Raw genomic sequence first — 20,830 nt, forward strand, 5'->3', positions numbered from 1 at the left:
GCTCCTCACCGATCAGCCTCCATGACGGTGGTAAGGCTGTACTCACACTACTTGAAAAACCGCATACAAGTGACTTACATGTGAATGTTGCCACGGTGACGGTTGCGAAAATGAAAAAAGCCCTTGAAAGCCGCTTGAAAGGTTTCAGCGGAAACGGAACCCTCTTCTACGAGGTTTTTTGCTTTCAAGCCGTTTGGAAAGCTATGTGAGGTCAGGAGGCCGGAGTACTATTGTACGTTGAAAGGCTCCAGAATATTTTTCATGCTTTGTTTCCTCGTGGTCGTACTGCTCCTGTACATATACTTGTAGTTTCCTTTTTTTGCCTGTCATTTCTGAATTCTGTGGTGTTTTTCCCGAGTATTTTCCGTCTTCTTTCTTCCAGTAGCTTCCCGTTGTTTTGATTGCCATTTCTGTCGCATTTCTTTTGTACCATTGCTTTTGTACCGACATCATGCCTCGCGTAGTGTTTTCTGACGACTTGGAGAAGAAGCTCATCGAGCTGTGGAGAGAAACCTCTTCATCCGTCGACGTCGACGATGTGCTACTTCTTCGCGAGGCATGGCGAATGAACTCCACGATCCAAGCAAGATATAACTGTTTCTATTTTTCTCATGAACTGAAAATTTCAAATAAGTTGATCGAGCGCAAAAAAATTGAAGGAACGCAGCCTCGAGATTTGCAAAACTACCACATGACAATCATGTTTCTCCATGGTAATTTGCTGACAAAAATGTTTCAAGTCGTCACTGGAGTGCAGTGTGCTTGGAAAGGCTTTTTCAAGTACTTTTGTCTAGTTTTGAACGCGACATTCACGTCAAACTTTCAAGTAGTGTGAGTACAGCCTAAAGTCACCAAAAATACGAAATTTGAACATATTGTGCATGCGTGCAATAGAGAATTTGTGCTGAGTACGTCGAGTGGCCATTCCAAAAGTACAAAGCCATTGCGCAAGCTGTGACCCTGAAATCTCGTCCATTGGTAGCCAGGGCAACCCTGAGCTGGAAAGTGTAAGCGATGGCATGCTACACTCCCCGTATGCCCTTGACACGTCAGGCGAAATAGCACGTCATAGTACATTTGAGATCAGCGGGAAGAAGATGACGACGTCAACTAATTTAGTATCTGTGCACACGAATCTGCTGTGTGTGTGACTCTGTGTGTCAGCTATGATATCATCTTCTGTGGTTCCATGCCTAGCATGTACGTCTGAACCAGGGAGTAGTATGATACCATATATATATATATAATACTCAATATATATATAATATATACACTCAGACACAAAGGATCTCCAAGTTTCTCAGTGTTGCTACTCTGAGTTTCGTGCAAAAGCACTCTTCAGGCAACTTACTCTTCTCTCACATCAGTATCCCTTTACATACCAGAAAAGACGAAAAGAAGCACCCTAGGTGGGAATCACAGGTGGGGAAAAGAAGCACGCTAGCCAGTCTAGGTGGGAATCACAGGTGAAGATAAATGTGGCAAGTGTGGTAGTGTGAGCAATCGCGCAGGCCGGGTGGTGTGCATAAAGTGAAGTGTGGCAGTAGGATGCATGCACATTAGATAGCAGGAGTTCTGTATATGTGTAACAGATAGCAAGCACAGTCTACAGTTCAGGTCACCTCCGATAGGAGGTACTTGGTGCTGTGGCGACATTTTGTGACCAGGCTGCATCTGGTGTTGAGGAGCGATGCCTTGTCACTCTTCATTATGGCGATCTTCTCCGATAGGCATAGGTTGCACCGCTTCGAGGTTCTTTTGTAGGCGCTGGATCTCTGCCTGATTCTCCACGAGATGTTGACGCCTTCACCTGCCTCTTTCAATGCCCATGCATGCTTCGACAATTCTGTGCTGTTTCTGTGTGGGGCATTCCGGAACGATGACGTGTGGTTGTTGAACCGGAGTTTGAACGGGGTTTCGGAGATGCCGATATACTTCTTCCGGCTGAGATTGGAGTCCACTGTAGCTTCGTATACTATCTCGCTGGCGTTGCAGTCCCCGTTGAGTGGGCAGTTTGCTTTGACACGGCAGTTACATCTCTTTTCTTCCGGCTGTCTGAGGACTTTCGCGTTGTGGCCCTTGATTATTGAGGCTAAGTTAGGCGAACAGCTGTAGCTGACTTTGAGCGTGTTTTTGTTAAATATTTTTCTTAGAACAGATCCTTCTGGGAAATGGCGCTTGACAAGTCTCAGGAATGTCGCGCCAACATCAGTCTTCACGGATTGGCTGTACGGTGGGTTAAACCAAATGATGGTCCTCTTTCGATTCTTTTTCCTCCTGGCTTGTCCTTCCGTGTTCGCCGGTTCCTCGTTATAGACGAGTGCGTAGTTGAAGCCACTTTTTGAGAGAGCTGCAGCGTACGTGGGGGCAGCCTCTTCAAAGACTTCTTGATTGGCAGAGACGCTCGTTAGGCGCTTGTTGATGGACTGCGGCAGGTTTTTGATTACTATTGGAGGATGGTTAGACTCACGGTTGAGGTAGAGGGGCGTGTCCCCGGGCTTGCGGTATGGCTTGTAGGTGCCTGTTTCGAGGTTTAGAGTGACGTCTAGGAAGTCGGTTACTTTTCTGTTGACGTCGATTGTTATTTTCAGGCCGAGTGATTGGAACATGCCGATGATGTTCTTCCGTATCTTGTCTGCTCTCCAACCCGGTACTCTCCTTAGGGTAGCTAGGCCATCATCACGGTACAATCCGATTGATGGCTTGTCGATGTAGGTTGCCAGCTTGTTCAGGAGTAATGCGCCTACCAGCTGGCAGACCTCAGCTCCGTCGTAAGACCCCATGGTTACGTCAAATCCGTTAGCGTTGTCCTTTTTTACCCATGTTTTTGATGCGTCAAATAGCAGAGATCTCCTCGCGTGCATAATGATGTCTACGTCGCTCTTGCTGACGTAGGTGTATTGCGCCGCAAATCTCAGTGCTTGGCGGAGGAGGTCTTCTGTAATTGACGGGTAGTAGCTGACGATGTCGAAGCACACAAAGGTTCTCTCTTTTTTGTCGTCCAATCCTCGGAACCAATCTAGAACCGATGCTGTGTTTTTCCATAGCTGGATGTCAGTCGCTTTGGTGACCTCAGTTGTGATCCTGTCCAATATTGTTTTGCTGATGATGCCCATCTCGGCCTTTGCTGGGTTGATTAACCTGCATGGCAGATCGTTGGCGAATCTGTCTTTATGATCCTTGAAGGTCAGGAATGCTTGAGACTCTGCCATCGTGTCCATGCGGTCATCCAGCGGCTTCTCCATGTTTTGTGCGATGCTCTTTGCCTCTCTGTTGATGTCCTTATACATTGCTGCCGGGGCTGTTTTGTATGCCTTCGTGACATTGTCCTTCAGTAGCTTGTTGTACCGCTCGCGCGATACCTCGTACAAGTTGCTGGTTTTGTCGGCCTTGACAATGACTTTGTCGGATTTTGAAATGGACCGGGCTTTTTCCCTCAGGTCGTTTTGAAAGGGCCCATTTACACGCCTGAATTTTACGTTCTCCATCATTTTCACTAGGTCATCCTCGAACGCCTTCATTTCAGCGACGTGGGGCGGTGAGTTCCTGCTCTTGAATCCGAAGCAGTTATCTGGCGCGTTGCTCCCACCTTGTCCGTTTAAGAGGAAGAACGCCTTCCATCTCATGCGTCTAACAACTGATTCCACCTTGGCTAGCAGGTCCTTCCGATAGACGTCGTCCGGCGGTATCGGGATATTCTTCAGTGAACAGTCAATATTCATTCGTCTTGGTTCGTCCATAGTGTCGCGTATGCGTTGGCAAGGGAGAGTGCTCAACAAAAGAGGAGCGTCTGTAGAACAATAGAAGTATTTCTTGCGTCGGCAAAAAGTGCTCAATGTCCTAAGACAGAGCGGGGTTATACACTCAGACACAAAGGATCTCCAAGTTTCTCACTGTTGCTACTCTGAGTTTCGTGCAAAAGCACTCTTCAGGCAACTTACTCTTCTCTCACATCAGTATCCCTTTACATACCAGAAAAGACGAAAAGAAGCACCCTAGGTGGGAATCACAGGTGGGGAAAAGAAGCACGCTAGCCAGTCTAGGTGGGAATCACAGGTGAAGATAAATGTGGCAAGTGTGGTAGTGTGAGCAATCGCGCAGGCCGGGTGGTGTGCATAAAGTGAAGTGTGGCAGTAGGATGCATGCACATTAGATAGCAGGAGTTCTGTATATGTGTAACAGATAGCAAGCACAGTCTACAGTTCAGGTCACCTCCGATAGGAGGTACTTGGTGCTGTGGCGACATTTTGTGACCAGGCTGCATCTGGTGTTGAGGAGCGATGCCTTGTCACTCTTCATTATGGCGATCTTCTCCGATAGGCATAGGTTGCACCGCTTCGAGGTTCTTTTGTAGGCGCTGGATCTCTGCCTGATTCTCCACGAGATGTTGACGCCTTCACCTGCCTCTTTCAATGCCCATGCATGCTTCGACAATTCTGTGCTGTTTCTGTGTGGGGCATTCCGGAACGATGACGTGTGGTTGTTGAACCGGAGTTTGAACGGGGTTTCGGAGATGCCGATATACTTCTTCCGGCTGAGATTGGAGTCCACTGTAGCTTCGTATACTATCTCGCTGGCGTTGCAGTCCCCGTTGAGTGGGCAGTTTGCTTTGACACGGCAGTTAGTAATCAAAAACCTGCCGCAGTCCATCAACAAGCGCCTAACGAGCGTCTCTGCCAATCAAGAAGTCTTTGAAGAGGCTGCCCCCACGTACGCTGCAGCTCTCTCAAAAAGTGGCTTCAACTACGCACTCGTCTATAACGAGGAACCGGCGAACACGGAAGGACAAGCCAGGAGGAAAAAGAATCGAAAGAGGACCATCATTTGGTTTAACCCACCGTACAGCCAATCCGTGAAGACTGATGTTGGCGCGACATTCCTGAGACTTGTCAAGCGCCATTTCCCAGAAGGATCTGTTCTAAGAAAAATATTTAACAAAAACACGCTCAAAGTCAGCTACAGCTGTTCGCCTAACTTAGCCTCAATAATCAAGGGCCACAACGCGAAAGTCCTCAGACAGCCGGAAGAAAAGAGATGTAACTGCCGTGTCAAAGCAAACTGCCCACTCAACGGGGACTGCAACGCCAGCGAGATAGTATACGAAGCTACAGTGGACTCCAATCTCAGCCGGAAGAAGTATATCGGCATCTCCGAAACCCCGTTCAAACTCCGGTTCAACAACCACACGTCATCGTTCCGGAATGCCCCACACAGAAACAGCACAGAATTGTCGAAGCATGCATGGGCATTGAAAGAGGCAGGTGAAGGCGTCAACATCTCGTGGAGAATCAGGCAGAGATCCAGCGCCTACAAAAGAACCTCGAAGCGGTGCAACCTATGCCTATCGGAGAAGATCGCCATAATGAAGAGTGACAAGGCATCGCTCCTCAACACCAGATGCAGCCTGGTCACAAAATGTCGCCACAGCACCAAGTACCTCCTATCGGAGGTGACCTGAACTGTAGACTGTGCTTGCTATCTGTTACACATATACAGAACTCCTGCTATCTAATGTGCATGCATCCTACTGCCACACTTCACTTTATGCACACCACCCGGCCTGCGCGATTGCTCACACTACCACACTTGCCACATTTATCTTCACCTGTGATTCCCACCTAGACTGGCTAGCGTGCTTCTTTTCCCCACCTGTGATTCCCACCTAGGGTGCTTCTTTTCGTCTTTTCTGGTATGTAAAGGGATACTGATGTGAGAGAAGAGTAAGTTGCCTGAAGAGTGCTTTTGCACGAAACTCAGAGTAGCAACAGTGAGAAACTTGGAGATCCTTTGTGTCTGAGTGTATATATATATATATATATATCTCATTCCCATGTAACTACTGATGAAAATGGGTGAAAAGCTTTTAGTATTATGAAATTGACAACCTTGTTGTTGTGTGTGTATAAATTTTGTTCGCCTACGTCTCTATTTATATATATATAGAACAATAGAAGTATTTCTTGCGTCGGCAAATAAGTGCTAAATGTCCTAAGACAGAGCGGGAGTAGCAGAGTAGCAACACTGAGAAACTTGGAGATCCTTTGTGTCTGAGTATATATATGTAGGACTCAGTATAGAGTCCATGCACTATATGATGTCCAGCACCCTATATAGAGTCCATTGGTCCAAAATCCACTATACAGAGTCCAGGAGTCCACTCAGTTTTGATCAGCTTCATCCTGCCGCGCAATCCCCTATAAGGAGTACACTTTTTCTACAAGTCCCCTATTCACGGTCCAGGGGTCCAGTTTATCCAGTCACGCCGTCCTGTGTGTTGTGCCCGAAAGAGAACAAACACTTTTTCAGTTTTGCTTGCCTCGTGGCAGCGCATTCCTTTCTTCACTTCAGCCATGGCTGCCAGTTCTGCTGTGCAGTTGCTGACAGTAATCTGTCTCGAGGTAACCAAGAAGGATAAGAAGACGTTCAAAATCAAATCTGGAAAGCGTCTTGTGGTTCTCTGAAGACGTTTCATCAGTGCGCGGGATGAAAGCAGAAATTGCAGAACGAGAAAAGTTCAGCACAGTTCAAATCTGACGAGTCAGGTACACTGACACTCTCTTTCGTTCGACGCCACAAGGATCCCCTGTTTGGCTGGCCATTGCTTCCAGTAAAACGTTTGAACGGTTTCATCAGAGCGAGGGATGAAAGCAGAAAGCGGAGAACGAGAAAAGTTCAGCACAGTTCCAATCTGACGAGTCAGATACACTGACACTCTCTTTCGTTCGACGCCACAAGGATACCCTGTTTGACTGGACAAGAGCTGCCTGTACCACCGTGTCAAAAGGCTGTCCAACTACATGGCAGGACGATGACTGAGGTAAGGAAGCTTTTACTCGTTTCGATTGGTCTGCTTTTCTGTCGTTATGCTTGAATTTTTTTCCATTTTCAAGGATCGTATCGCGTTTGTTTGATGTTGCTTGAATGAATGCCCTAAAAGTAATCAACCACTTCGTAATAGTCCTCAAGGACTGCAAGGACTTTGCATCAATCGTATACGATCGTCCGGGTATCATCAATTATTATTTTATTTCATGAGGAATGTATTTTTATCCCTGTGATAATTATGTGAACTCCACGACACTCTTCCTCTACTAGGCTCTAGTATGATGTCAAATACAATGGGATCCACAAACGCAGTGCCAGTGTACTAGTACTAGTAGTAGGATTATTTTCTTGTATGCCGATGACAAGAAAAAGCTTCTCAAGCTAATACATGTACTCGTATTCCATGAAGTACCCGTTTTGATGTCACAAACATGACATTGTGTCAGTGAAACTGCCTCGTGACAACAAATCATTGCATTTCCATCTTGGGGAAGACTGACTGACTGCAACGCTGTACAGATTGTTTAAATCATCTTATTTCAATTTAGTTGCTGTGAAGTGAAACACTGTGTACACTACATGTATGGTGGTGTGTCTGTGCGTCTTGAGTGTGCACAAACGATCTTATTCCTCGTATTACTAATAGATTATTGTCCCCACCGTCACCTGTTCACAGGTCTTTGTGTGGATGGATTTTCATTGAGCATCACATTCGTTGAGAACTTGGTAGTTGTGTGCTCCCATGCATCATTACGGTAATAAGCGTATCCTTGTCCTATCTATTTGTTGCAGGTGTGCTGATCTTCAGAAGCTTGCGGAACTGAGTGCTGCTAAACATTTGCATGGCCATGAGCAGTGGTGAAGCTTGCTATTGCACTCTCAGCATGTGCTAGTATTATGCTGACTACTGCACTATGTTACTCTCTTACACTACTACATGTATGTAAACGTGCGTGCATCCGCCCACGTATGCATTCGTTTCGTATAATTATTTGTTATCTCTCTTGACTTTACGTGTAAATGGGTGGACGTTTGCATGGCTGTTGGAGTTGTGTGTGTATTGTGTCTCTACTCTTTTCTTGGTGTTTTCTTGGCATTGTATAAGTTTGTGTGTGTGTGTGTGTGCTCGCGCGCACAATAATTTGAAAACAAATAATTAATCCTTGGCTCTCCATTATTCTCTTTCGATTCTTGGTTTTTTCTAGGTATTTTCTTGGCGTTGTGTGGGTGTGTGCATGTGTGTGTGTGTGCGTGCACAATAATTTGGCAACACTACATGATTGAGAAACTGTAATTTGCAGCGTCTGCGAAGAGACCACTTGATTTGAGGATGGTGTTTGTAGGGTTTTTCATGTAATGAAGTGGCTGCAGTGGCGCCTCAATACGTATGTTTTATCTTGAGAAGTGAATGATGTAAAGGATTAAAGGCAGAGGCCGTTTTCTGGTTAATATTCACTGCTTACAGCAGATCCTATGTCTAATTTCGAAATCTGGATAGGGGATGCCTAATTGGCTGGACTTTATACAGGGAGTGTTGTCCACATAAAGACTCCTTATAGTTGATTTCAAAGTTTGGACTCCATACAGTTGATTTTGGACCAATGGACTCTATATAGGGGTGAAGCCAATTGGCTGGACTCTATACAGGGAGTGATGTCCATCTAAACTTTGAGCTCACAGTTGATTCCAAGTTTGGACTCTGTACAGTGGATTTTGGACCAATGGACTCTATATAGGGGTTGGACATCATATAGGGGCTGGACGCTCTACTGAGTCCAACATATATATATATATATATATACTTTTCCCGTTTGTCTCTTTCCCTCAAACCAGTTAATATTTTATGACTTGGGGCTCCCCGCGTGCTAGTTTGTACGTGAAGTGTGTGGGTTACAGTGAGGGCTGCGTCCCACCCGCCTGTGTGGATTCACAGGAAGTGTGAGTTACGAAGTTTGAAGAAAAGGTTGAACGGTCTCTGCTGGGATGACGACTACACCATAGCTCAGTGGTTAGAGCATCGCTGGCTACAAGCGAGGGTCCCTGGTTCGAGTCCTGGTGGTGATAGTCGATTTTTTCTTCAGACTTTTCCCGTTTGTCTCTTTCCCTCAAACCAGTTAATATATATATATATATTTAAATAGAGAGGTAGGCGAACAAAATTTATATACACACAACAACAAGGTTGTCAGTTTCATAATACCAAAAGCTTTTCACCCATTTTCATCAGTGGTTACATGGGAATGAGCAAGAACGAAAACGAAGCCAGAATTTATACTGGGGGTAGAGAATCAGCAAGAATATTCTTACGCGCCTTGCCTCGAAGGATGTTTCACCAACTCTTGAAAATAGTAATTTTATTTATAAGTATGCGTGTCGCTGTGAGCGGACGTACGTTGGTGAGACATGTCAGCGATTCTCGGAAAGGATCAAGCAGCATATCCCAGACAAGCTGTACAAGAAGCCGCCTGACAAACGTGTGGCAACAAGTGATAGCGCCATCACAAAGCATTTGCAGGCGCAGCCTGAATGCATCCCACAGGAACGCAACAGCAGCTTCAGTGTGATCACACCAGCCCGAAACAGCGCGCACCGATTCACACTGGAGGCGCTGTACATTCGCAGTTTGAGGCCAGAACTGTGTCGACAAAAGAAGCACATCAAGGTGCTACGGCTGTTCAAGCTGCAACCGGACTGACAACTTTATCACGTGTTTGTTCTGGTACTGCATTCCCCTCATGTGTTGTTTCCCGCATTTTTCTACTGCTCCATACATTCTTATGGTAGTGTAGTGTGAACTTGAGGCGCGTAAGAATATTCTTGCTGATTCTCTACCCCCAGTATAAATTCTGGCTTCGTTTTCGTTCTTGCTCATTCCCATGTAACCACTGATGAAAATGGGTGAAAAGCTTTTGGTATTATGAAACTGACAACCTTGTTGTTGTGTGTATATATATATATATATACACACAACAACAAGGTTGTCAGTTTCATAATACCAAAAGCTTTTCACCCATTTTCATCAGTGGTTACATGGGAATGAGCAAGAACGAAAACGAAGCCAGAATTTATACTGGGGGTAGAGAATCAGCAAGAATATTCTTACGCGCCTCAAGTTCACAGGCGCAGCCTGAATGCATCCCACAGGAACGCAACAGCAGCTTCAGTGTGATCACACCAGCCCGAAACAGCGCGCACCGATTCACACTGGAGGCGCTGTACATTCGCAGTTTGAGGCCAGAACTGTGTCGACAAAAGAAGCACATCAAGGTGCTACGGCTGTTCAAGCTGCAACCGGACTGACAACTTTATCACGTGTTTGTTCTGGTACTGCATTCCCCTCATGTGTTGTTTCCCGCATTTTTCCACTGCTCCGTACATTCTTATGGTAGTGTAGTGTGAACTTGAGGCGCGTAAGAATATTCTTGCTGATTCTCTACCCCCAGTATAAATTCTGGCTTCGTTTTCGTTCTTGCTCATTCCCATGTAACCACTGATGAAAATGGGTGAAAAGCTTTTGGTATTATGAAACTGACAACCTTGTTGTTGTGTGTATATAAATTTTGTTCGCCTACCTCTCTATTTATATATATAAAACAGAGAGGTTCCAGGCTGTCCAAGAGAGTGCTCAATACCGAGTGGTAGAAACAGATATTTCCAATGATGAAGACGTCTTCATAGATGCGACTCCGATCTACAGTGACGCGCTGAGGAAGAGTGGATACCGGGAGAACGTACAGTATTTTGACGAGCGTAAAACGGACGAGACAAAGAAGAAGAAGAAAAGGAATCGCCCTCGGAACATCATATGGTTCAACCCACCATTTAGCAAGAACGTCGCCACCAACGTTGGACATCGCTTCCTCCAGCTAGTGGCCAAACACTTCCCCAAAGGCTCAAGCCTCAACAAAATCTTCAACCGGAACTCTGTAAAGGTTAGCTACAGTTGCATGCAGAATATGGCCACTATCATCAAGCAACACAATAACACGATTCTACGACCCAAGAAACAAGCTAACGGAGGTGACAACGATACCAGGACTTGTAACTGTCGGGCGAAAGACTCGTGTCCACTGGACGGAGCGTGTCTAACGGAGAGTATCGTATATAAGGCAAGAGTCACCGCAGGTATGGAGAAGAAGGAATATACTGGATTAACAGCAACAACATTCAAACAACGCTACTATAACCACCAATCCTCATTCCGCCACAGACAACACGAGAAGGACACCCGCCTATCGCAGTACGTCTGGACCAAAAAGGATGAAGGGAAGGCATGCAGCATTCAATGGGCGGTACACCGCAGAGCAGCGGCCTACAGCAACAAAAGCAAAAGGTGCAACCTGTGCCTGGCGGAAAAATTGGCAATCGCGCAAGCACCCAAGCACCTCTCTCTAAACAAAAGGAGTGAGCTTGTGTCGAAGTGTCGCCATGAGAATAGGTACTACCTTCGGAACTTTAAACCAGCTACAGCCATCACCTAATTAAGTAAGAGACAACAAGCTCCAGTGGTTGTCACCTTTCACCACTTGCTGTCATTCACGCTTTGCACTGCCGCTATTTACACTTTGCTTTGTGAGGATATAAACCAAAACTGATCCAGATTTCCAATTACTGTTTTCTGATGATCGCTTAGTGCGTGAAACTCTGAGTAAAAACACTTCCTCTGTCCTCCTATTGTTTTATTTATATATATATATATATATACTCAATCTGCGGACAGCATGCTGTTTCGTTCTTTTTGAACTCATCAGCGCAGCACAGAGGAAATGAGGCCGAACCTGATAGCAATGGAAATAAAAATTTCCAATCAGGCCCGAACGTACCTTGCCAGAGTGCTCAAACTGACAAGTCAGTGAGCTCTGCATATATATATATATATATTAACAAAGTCCACAAAGGACGAAACAGTTCTGTCCGCAGATTGAGTATATATATATTTATCGCCTTCTTAGTATTTGACCCCACTAATTTCCCTGATACCTAAGCGGTCAAATATATCGCGTATTTGACTGCTTAGTCAAATACACGATATATTTGACTACTTATATTTGACTCCTTAGAACTTCTTGGACTTAGAAATTTTCTCTCCAACTTAGAAAAAGAAATTTTTGAAGAAAGCAGAAATACACAAGATGGGATTTGAACCCACAACCTTGTGAATCTCAGTCACTCTTCCTTACCACCCAGCCACTGTGCTACCGACGCTGAACCTAGTTTAAACAATGATGTTGACTTTCAATGCAGTACAATGCGGTATAGGCTATAGTATAATACTAGAATTACAAGGATATGTCGTATATAAAGAGAAACTATTGCGTGGAGAACACGATAAATAGATTATAGACCTCATAGTTGGTCTATACAGGATATATAGACCTCGTAAAAGACCTCGGGGGACCTCGGTCTTTTACTCGGTCTATATATCCTGTATAGACCTCCTAACCGGTCTATAATCTATACATATATATATACGGGACTTTATCACTCTTCTATATCGACCTCCACTAATTCTCGTGATCCTTGACTGGTCCTATATTACCCATATCGCCGCAATATCGACCGCTTATATCGACCGCTTGTATCGACTACTTAGGCATTGTAATCTTTCGACTTTGGAGGGACTTAGAATTTTCTCTCCACTTCAAAAAGAAAAATTGAAAGAAAGAAGACAAAGGAAGAGAACAAGCAGGATTTGAACTCACAACAGTATGGATCTCAAGCAACCCTTTATACCACCTAGTCACTGTCCTGCAGATGCTGAACTCTGTTGTTCTTACAGTCTTGTACCCAAAATAGGCAACATCCTATGTACACTATAGTACAAATGCTATACTAAAAAGGTTAAAATAGCTCCTAAAGGTTCAAATTTTGGGGTTATGGCAAAGGAGTCGTGATAAATAGGATATTGACCTCGACTTCGGTCTATATGGGAAATATAGGCCTCGTAAAAGACCTCGGCGGACCTCGGTCTTTTACTCGGCCTATATTTCCCATATAGACCTCGTCTTGGTCAATATCCTATACGTACTACTCCCTGGTCTGAACCATCCTGCAAAGTTTGAATGACGTAGGTTGAGCGATCGCTCCGCGAAACATACTTTTTGAAATTCTCTTCATAGTATATCTTCCACCATAGAAATTTCGAATTTCTTCAAAAAAAGTGCTGAGAGAGGTGGCTTGCAACCTCGATATGGCTTGTTCCAGGCATGCTTTTGAGCCATCTTCTGTTGAAATAGTGGCGGGGATCTGCCCTGCAACTGCTACAACAAAAAATGATTCGATCTGAGAAAGGGTGAGACCGCGAATCTCGGTTGAATATTGAGTAATTCTTTGTGCCATCTTCAATAGGTCCGTCAAATACAGTAGTAGTAGGTTTTTCATTTTGACCCGACGAGACCATACGACGCTTGCAGATCACAGCACAAACAGTTCACCAGCCACACTCCACGAAAGCAAGTAGTAGTACTCCTGACAAGTCTTGTTTCGTTCCATAGAGATAATAACGGGGAACTCATCAGAGGAGAAGCAGTTGTTGAATGAAGGGGTTTAGATGAATAATGCTATTTTATAGAAAAGATATTGGCGCACTGAGGTGTAAACACTCAACTAACTCACGTATGTGACATATCAACACAAAAGGAATAGTGCAGAATGGAGGTGTTCTGAACCCTACCAGACACAACTATCACAAGTGCTAAATCATTCACAATGAGAAGGAGAGGTACACAGGAATAGGTTGCGCTAGTTTACACGTCACAAATGGTACTGAGGTAGTGACAAAGATAGGTGAAAAGTAGACGCCAAGTGAAAGCCAACAAATCATCACGAACGTCTAACGTCACATCTGAAGATTGCTAGCGGCACAAGACAAATACTTCACAAACCTCGATAATTGAAATTCAGCCAGCGGTATAGTGAAAGGAAGGCTGCTGGGTGTGACATCGAACTGTGGGCTGCTGAGGCGACGTATCCATCCTGACCTTGACTGCAAGGTTGGCGTCTAACGCTAAAATCCGAGCAGCAGATCAAATCCTCTGGTCAATGGCAGATTTCCTGGTCCAGGAGAAGTCATAATATATGCTTCTCCTCTGATGAGTTCCCCGTTATTATCTCTATGGAACGAAACAAGACTTGTCAGGAGTACTACTACTTGCTTTCGTGGAGTGTGGCTGGTGAACTGTTTGTGCTGTGATCTGCAAGCGTCGTATGGTCTCGTCGGGTCAAAATGAAAAACCTACTACTACTGTATTTGACGGACCTATTGAAGATGGCACAAAGAATTATGACTTCTCCTGGACCAGGAAATCTGCCATTGACCAGAGGATTTGATCTGCTGCTCGGATTTTAGCGTTAGACGCCAACCTTGCAGTCAAGGTCAGGATGGATACGTTGCCTCAGCAGCCCACAGTTCGATGTCACACCCAGCAGCCTTCCTTTCACTATACCGCTGGCCGAATTTCAATTATCGAGGTTTGTGAAGTATTTGTCTTGTGCCGGTAGTAATCTTCAGATGTGACGTTAGACGTTCGTGATGATTTGTTGGCTTTCACTTGGCGTCTACTTTTCACCTATCTTTGTCACTACCTCAGTACCATTTGTGACGTGTAAACTAGCGCAACCTATTCCTGTGTACCTCTCCTTCTCATTGTGAATGATTTAGCACTATATATATATATATATATATATATATATAGAACAATAGAAGTATTTCTTGCGTCGGCAAAAAGTGCTCAATGTCCTAAGACAGAGCGGGGTTATACACCTGAAGAGAAGAGTGCTTTTGCACGAAACTCAGAGTAGCAACACTGAGAAACTTGGAGATCCTTTGTGTCTGAGTGTATATATATATATATATATATATATAGTTGTGTCTGGTGGGGTTCAGAACACCTCCATTCTGCACTATTCCTTTTGTGTTGATATGTCACATATGTGAGTTAGTTGAGTGTTTACACCTCAGTGCGCCAATATCTTTTCTATAAAATAGCATTATTCATCTAAACCCCTTCATTCAACAACTGCTTCTCCTCTGATGAGTTCCCCGTTATTATCTCTATGGAACGAAACAAGACTTGTCAGGCGTACTACCACTTGCTTTCATGGAGTGTCGCTGGTGAACTGTTTGTGCTGTGATCTGCAAGCGTCGTATGGTCTCGTCGGGTCAAAATGAAAAACCTACTACTACTGAATATTGAGTATTTCAAGCCTTTTCACGTCGAAGATGGATTTCTTTTTGGAGATGGACGTCGCGGCAAAGGACATGGTGTCCGACTTCTGGCGTCTGGTGAAGCCAGAGATCATTTGTCCAGTCAGGTCGGCAGCCTACCCGCCGGTAAGCTTGTGATTAGATCCCGTTCTGCTCGATGTGGTAGATCACAAACAATTTGATATCGCACAAATTTATCTCAGCATCGTGCGTACGGTATTTTGTATTCAGAAATTTTGTATTCAGAAAATCCCAAAGTGTCTCTGTGTGGCCGTCCTATGCCACGAGAAACTCCAATCAGGCTCCTATGTCCTCTGCCTTCATGATTGAATGTCCACTTCGTTTGAACAACGAACACAACAATCGAGGACGGCTTTGCAATGACAAATACGGCTATACTGGAGCTGAAAAAAAGAAGAAAAAAACGTGCTCAGGATGAGACTCGAGTACACGCATACTCTCCCCGCAGGTGAAACGCAAATTTTTGTGAAAAGTGCGTGTCGCCGACTGACCAGTAATTTCGCCTGACGGTACGATTTGAGGCATGGAGTAGTGATATACCAGTATCTAACTACTCCCTGATACCAAATGCATGGGCGTTGTCATCTTCATCTCGCAGATCGAAAATTTTCAGGTGTCGCGTGATTTCGCAAAATGATTATCGTGTGATCGTGGTTGTGATAATTTCACACAGTTTAACCCCAATGTTCCACATTCTCTGCATTTAACCTTTTACCGGCAGCCCCATACTTGAATGCGTCAACGTTGACGCATTCGACATGTATTTAACCTTTTACCGGCAGCCCCATACTTGAATGCGTCAACGTTGACGCATTCGACATGCATACAAAACCATGCCTGGCATGACGGGAAACATCAGCCCACGGGGATTTCCCGTGGCCCTCACACAGCCAAGGTATGATCCTATTGGTAGCTGAAGAGATCCACGCGTGTCCCATTTTGATTTCATTGAGAACTGCGCGATCGAAAACTTACGGAAATACACGCGCGCCGACAATGCCGTCCGCCTCCGTCAAAACATCGTCAGGTGCATTTTCTCTTGCGCAGTGAGTTCCTATCGTCCTCGGATGACTTCTCCGACGAGGACCTAGCAGTCATTCGCTCTGTGACCGACGACAGATTGATAAATACTTCGTTCCAGCCGCTGATGCAAGCGAATTTCAAACTACGGAGCGGGGCGCACGCCAAGTAAATTCTAACGCAAAAATGGGGAGCGCCAGCTGCTGAAGACGATGTCGTCGTGATGTACCTGGAAGAAGCTGATGGTGCTTATGGTGGGGAAGCCATGGAGAGCGATCCCCGTGTCGACAGTCTCCCAGAGACGGAATTTAGGCCATCGATTTTCTACGTACTTCAGTGATGGCAGCGCAGCTCGGCGTGAGTGCGACCGTAATGGAGCTTTCCAACAGCGATTCTGGGGCGATCTGCTCTCATTTGCGAGCGAGGCATGGCCACTGAAGTTTGTGATGGCTATGGCGTTGTTTCTGCTCCGAATTCGACTTGTTTTAGCAGTATCATGTCAATGTCGGAACTCTGACGATTTGCATGTGTACAATTTCCGTGTTTAGACGTAGAGGTGCCAATTTAGCAGCGTATGTGTGTGGTATGAGAAAATAAATTTTTGCATGGTCAAGAAGTAGTACTAGACTTCCAATAAAGCATAACTTGCACTTACAAAATGTGGCCTCGTTGTGAGTTATTGGCATCCTTCTAAATGTTATGGATTTCACATACAAAAGTAACTTGCCGGTAAAGGGTTAATATCATGTTCCTTCTTGTAAAACATTATTGTGATGTAATTTCCAACTGATGATCATCACAGGAAAACATTCTTGGAAAACTCTTGACCTACCTTGCCTTTTGTGATGGAGTAATGAGTGCACACAAGATCTTATTCATAGCTTTATTCAAATTTATATCTCCGTCGCTTATTTGTATTCATGAGTTGTTTTTTATTTATATCCATTTATCTGAGGGCATGGTGTAACATCCTAAGTTCCTATATCCCACAGAGAAGCATACAGTAAATTGACAAGGTTGCACAGGTGTAGGCCAATCATTCTTAATTGCAATTGGAGTACACCACCAACAAATATTGGAGGGGTATCCTGTTTCATTTACCTGAACATTGCAATGTAGAACCACTCCACTCTCCTGTCTCCAAACATATACGTTGGTAGTCACCTGTGCTTTGATTGAAGCCGGTATCACATTGGTACATGACACTGCTGTTATAGGTGGTGTTGGACTTCTGGACAACAGTTGAATGGTTGGTAGATAGAGGCTCTCCGCAGTCTAGTATCTGGCATTTAGGCACTGGATTGGACCATTGTCCACTAACCTGGCATGTAGTGGCATTAGCACCAAGTAGAATGTACCCCGGTGAACAAGAGAATTGCTCCTCATGATCAACAGTAAGGTGGCCTGTGACGGGAGAATATGAAGTTTTTCTTCTGACTTCACCTGTTGTATTGAGAGTTGGACAAGTAATGATATAGCAGTTCTGCTCCTCTACCGGCTCCCAGATTCCGGTCGCTACGCAAGTTATCTGTGATGGCCCAGTCATATTGAAACCCCGGTTGCAGGAGTAACTGACGGTTTTGTTGAACACAAAGCTAAGATCACCGCTCACTGTTGCATTTGGTAGATGCCCAGGATGGCCACATGAAATCACTGCAGACGATAGCGAGGCAGAAGTTTTTTGGAAATGCTGCAAGTACGGTCTTGAGGATCATGCCCACAATAACACTTGAATACATGGATATACTTCAATAAAGCTATGAATAAGATCAACTGTGCACTCATTACTCCAACGCAAAAGGCAAGATAGGTCCAGAGGTTTGTGATGTAATTTCAGGGCTCACAACCGGTATGCCAAAACCTCGATTACATGGGAGGACATATTGGATCTGATCACCATAGAAACGGGCACGCGTGACTGCTAAGCGCAGGCGTAGCACTCACAGTCGCAAGGAGATTTTGACTTGCTTGGGCTGAGTTGCTGTGACAAGAACTGAGCCGTGGATGGTGAAGGAGACGGAGACAGTTCTCCATTTGTTTCGGTTGTTATTGTTTCCTTCCGAGTGGATTATATCGCGAGCATTGTTGGCCTCGTCGGCCGAATTCTTCCTTCAGACTGTCCACACACTGAGTCCTGGGAGGAGTAGCCCCGAGCAGATTCCTGCATTTGTTGAACACGAAAGAGTTCAACATCTACTGCCCGGCAGCTACGCCGCTAATGCACAGGCGCGGGTGACGGGATCGGGAGAGGGAGAGGACATGCACTCCTTGATGTTGAATGCATGGAGCAATGACTCACGTGGTGTTCTAGTTTTAGTTTCTCCGACGTGAAGTCCTGTTGTGTACAATGTAAATATACGCCTGGTCCGCTGCGAAGAGTCGCGCAACGCAGTAGTGACGATGTGGAGTTGTGAATTATTTGATTCGCCACTCCGTTTCGTTGCAAGAGAACATGCAAGAGAACACGTCCAATGGCTTCGCCGTTGTGCTGGTCATGTATTTCTTCAATCGGCCATAACTCCTGAAGGACACAGTGATGAAGCGCCAGGCAAGTAGCAAGAACATTTCGAAAATTCGCCTTGCTGTAGTGTTGTTTCCGCATTCACAACCGGTCCTGCGCGTGCGGTTCTTCCTTGCACCTGTACTGCGGATAGCGTCGCCTTCGAAATGTTCGTTTGTACCCGTCTCTTGCCCGATTTTGATGGCCAATAGCTTCAAATTTTCAGTAGGAAAAATAGAAGAATTTGTCCGAGAGACTTTTCAATTTTAGGACAATAATTCATGTCAGAATTACGCCTGCACCAACTGATACTTTGGCCCCGTATGTACGCCAAACCGTATCGATTAAAACAAAAAACTCTCGGACAAATCCTTACAATGGGTATTGAGAGTATGTTCCTAGAGTTTGAAAGGCCTTGGAGAAAGCATCGGTACAAATGAACATTTTGAATGCACCCCACGTTCAAGCTTCGGAGATCGCATGTACACGATTCTGGCATACTGCCTGGCTCGCGTGACAGCTCGCGTGACAGTGGCCTGTCCAAAATGGCGCCCACGCTTTTGTACGCGGCTGTGAGCCCTGAATTTCCAACTGATGATGATCAGAGGAAAACATTCTTGGAAAACTCTTCACCTACCTTGCCTTTTGTGATGGAGTAATGAGTGCACAAAAGATCCTATTAAAAGCTTTATTCAAATTTATATCTCTACGTCGCTTATTTGTATTCATGAGTTGTTTTTTATTTATATCCACAACAGAACAACAAGGACAATCAAGGCTTGTTTGCTGCTACTTTAAGTTTCATGCTTACGCAATCATCAGGCAACATTTATATCCATGTATCTGAGGGCATGGTGGAACATCCTAAGTTCTTATCTCCCAAAGAGAAGAATACATTAAATTGATGTTGTTGCACAGGTGTAGGTCAAACATGCTTTTAGGAATGTCGGTGGTGTACAACAATTGCAATTTTACAACAATTGCAATTAAAATTGCAATTGTTGTACACCACCGACAACAAATATTGGAGGGGTATCCTGTTTCATTTACCTGAACATTGCAGAGCAGAGCCACTCCATTCTCCTGTCTCCAGGCACGTACGTTGATAGTCACCTGTGCTTTGATTGAAGCCGGTATCACATTGGTACATGACACTGCTGTTATAGGTGGTGTTGGACTTCTGGACAACAGTTGAATGGTTGGTAGATAGAGGCTCTCCGCAGTCTAGTATCTGGCATTTAGGCACTGGATTGGACCAAGCGCCATTTGGCATGCAAATGGTTTCATTTTCACCCTTCAACTCATATCCCTCTTGACATGAGAAGCCCACTTTATGATCGACAGTATACGGGCCAGTCCAGGGTATATCAAGCCAGTAGTTAATGCCGTTGGGAGGCTCTCCAGCAACAATGGATTTGCATTGGATAGCAGAACATTTCGGTTGAACTTCAGGGTCCCACACACCATTTTCAGAGCACCGTTGAGTAGCAGGGCCCACAAGCTTGAAACCATGGGAACAAGAAAAGTATGTTGTGGTGTTATACGTAGTAAGATCAACTGATACATTGCCATACATCAACGAATTTGGTGGACCACAGTCTATGTCTGCAAGAAACACACACCACAGATACATGTCATGTAGATTTTAGAAAGTACAAACAAGAATATTAGCAAGTAGGGTGCTCCACTGATTGAAGAGAAAGGAAACTCCGTTGCAACAGCACCAGCAGCAGCACTGTATTACACAGCAGGTGCTTTGGCGCTGTCTTTCTTTGTTGCCACAGTAGTATTTGAGGTTTTTCTTTGATCATACTGACATGTACAAGTCGCAGCGAATCTCCTCTGTTAGCTTGTACCATAAAAAGTACATCTGCTTCACTAATTACTGCCTCAGCTGGTTCAGTTCTAGGTGCTTCCGGCATACTTTGCGTCTCAAATTAAGCACAGAATCCTATAGTGACATTAATCCATCAAGGTCACATACAATCATACCTGCAACATGTCTGAACTCTAGCGGATGATGTGTTTGCGCGCGTACGTGTGTGTGTGTGTGTGTGTGTGTGTGTGTGTGTGTGTGTGTGTGTGTGTGTGTGTGAGAGAGAGTGCGGTGGGCATGCGTGTGTATGTGTGTGTGTGCATGTGTGCCCACGTGTATGTACACACACATGTACATGAGCACGCTTGTGTGTTGTCATGAAAATTGCAACACTTCATTGACATGAGCTTGAATGAGTCAGATAATACCTACTGGGGAATGA

The 20,830-nt window shown here is 44.9% G+C and overlaps 1 protein-coding gene and 1 long non-coding RNA gene across 3 annotated transcripts in view; one reads left to right on the forward strand and one right to left on the reverse strand.

Annotated features, from left to right (window-relative positions):
- LOC135808536 (sushi, von Willebrand factor type A, EGF and pentraxin domain-containing protein 1-like) overlaps positions 1-20,830 on the reverse strand; it is a 105,733-nt gene that overhangs the window by 49,032 nt on the left and 35,871 nt on the right. Inside the window, exons 5-6 of one of the 2 annotated variants that reach the window (XM_065321739.1) lie at positions 19,623-20,177; positions 17,174-17,725 (exon numbers count right to left, since the gene is read on the reverse strand). The exons of the other annotated variant lie outside the window; for it this stretch is intronic. Of the exons in view, the coding sequence (XP_065177811.1) occupies positions 17,174-17,725; positions 19,623-20,177 (1,107 nt within the window). The remainder of the gene's footprint in view (positions 1-17,173; positions 17,726-19,622; positions 20,178-20,830) is intronic. 2 annotated transcript variants of the gene reach the window in all.
- Positions 6,058-8,148, forward strand: LOC135808537 (uncharacterized). The gene is made up of 2 exons (XR_010552089.1): positions 6,058-6,817; positions 7,618-8,148. It is a non-coding gene; the product is annotated as an uncharacterized LOC135808537 (long non-coding RNA).

The sequence above is a fragment of the Sycon ciliatum genome, chromosome 2 (assembly GCF_964019385.1).
Source record: "Sycon ciliatum chromosome 2, ocSycCili1.1, whole genome shotgun sequence".
In the NCBI taxonomy this organism is placed as follows: domain Eukaryota; kingdom Metazoa; phylum Porifera; class Calcarea; order Leucosolenida; family Sycettidae; genus Sycon; species Sycon ciliatum.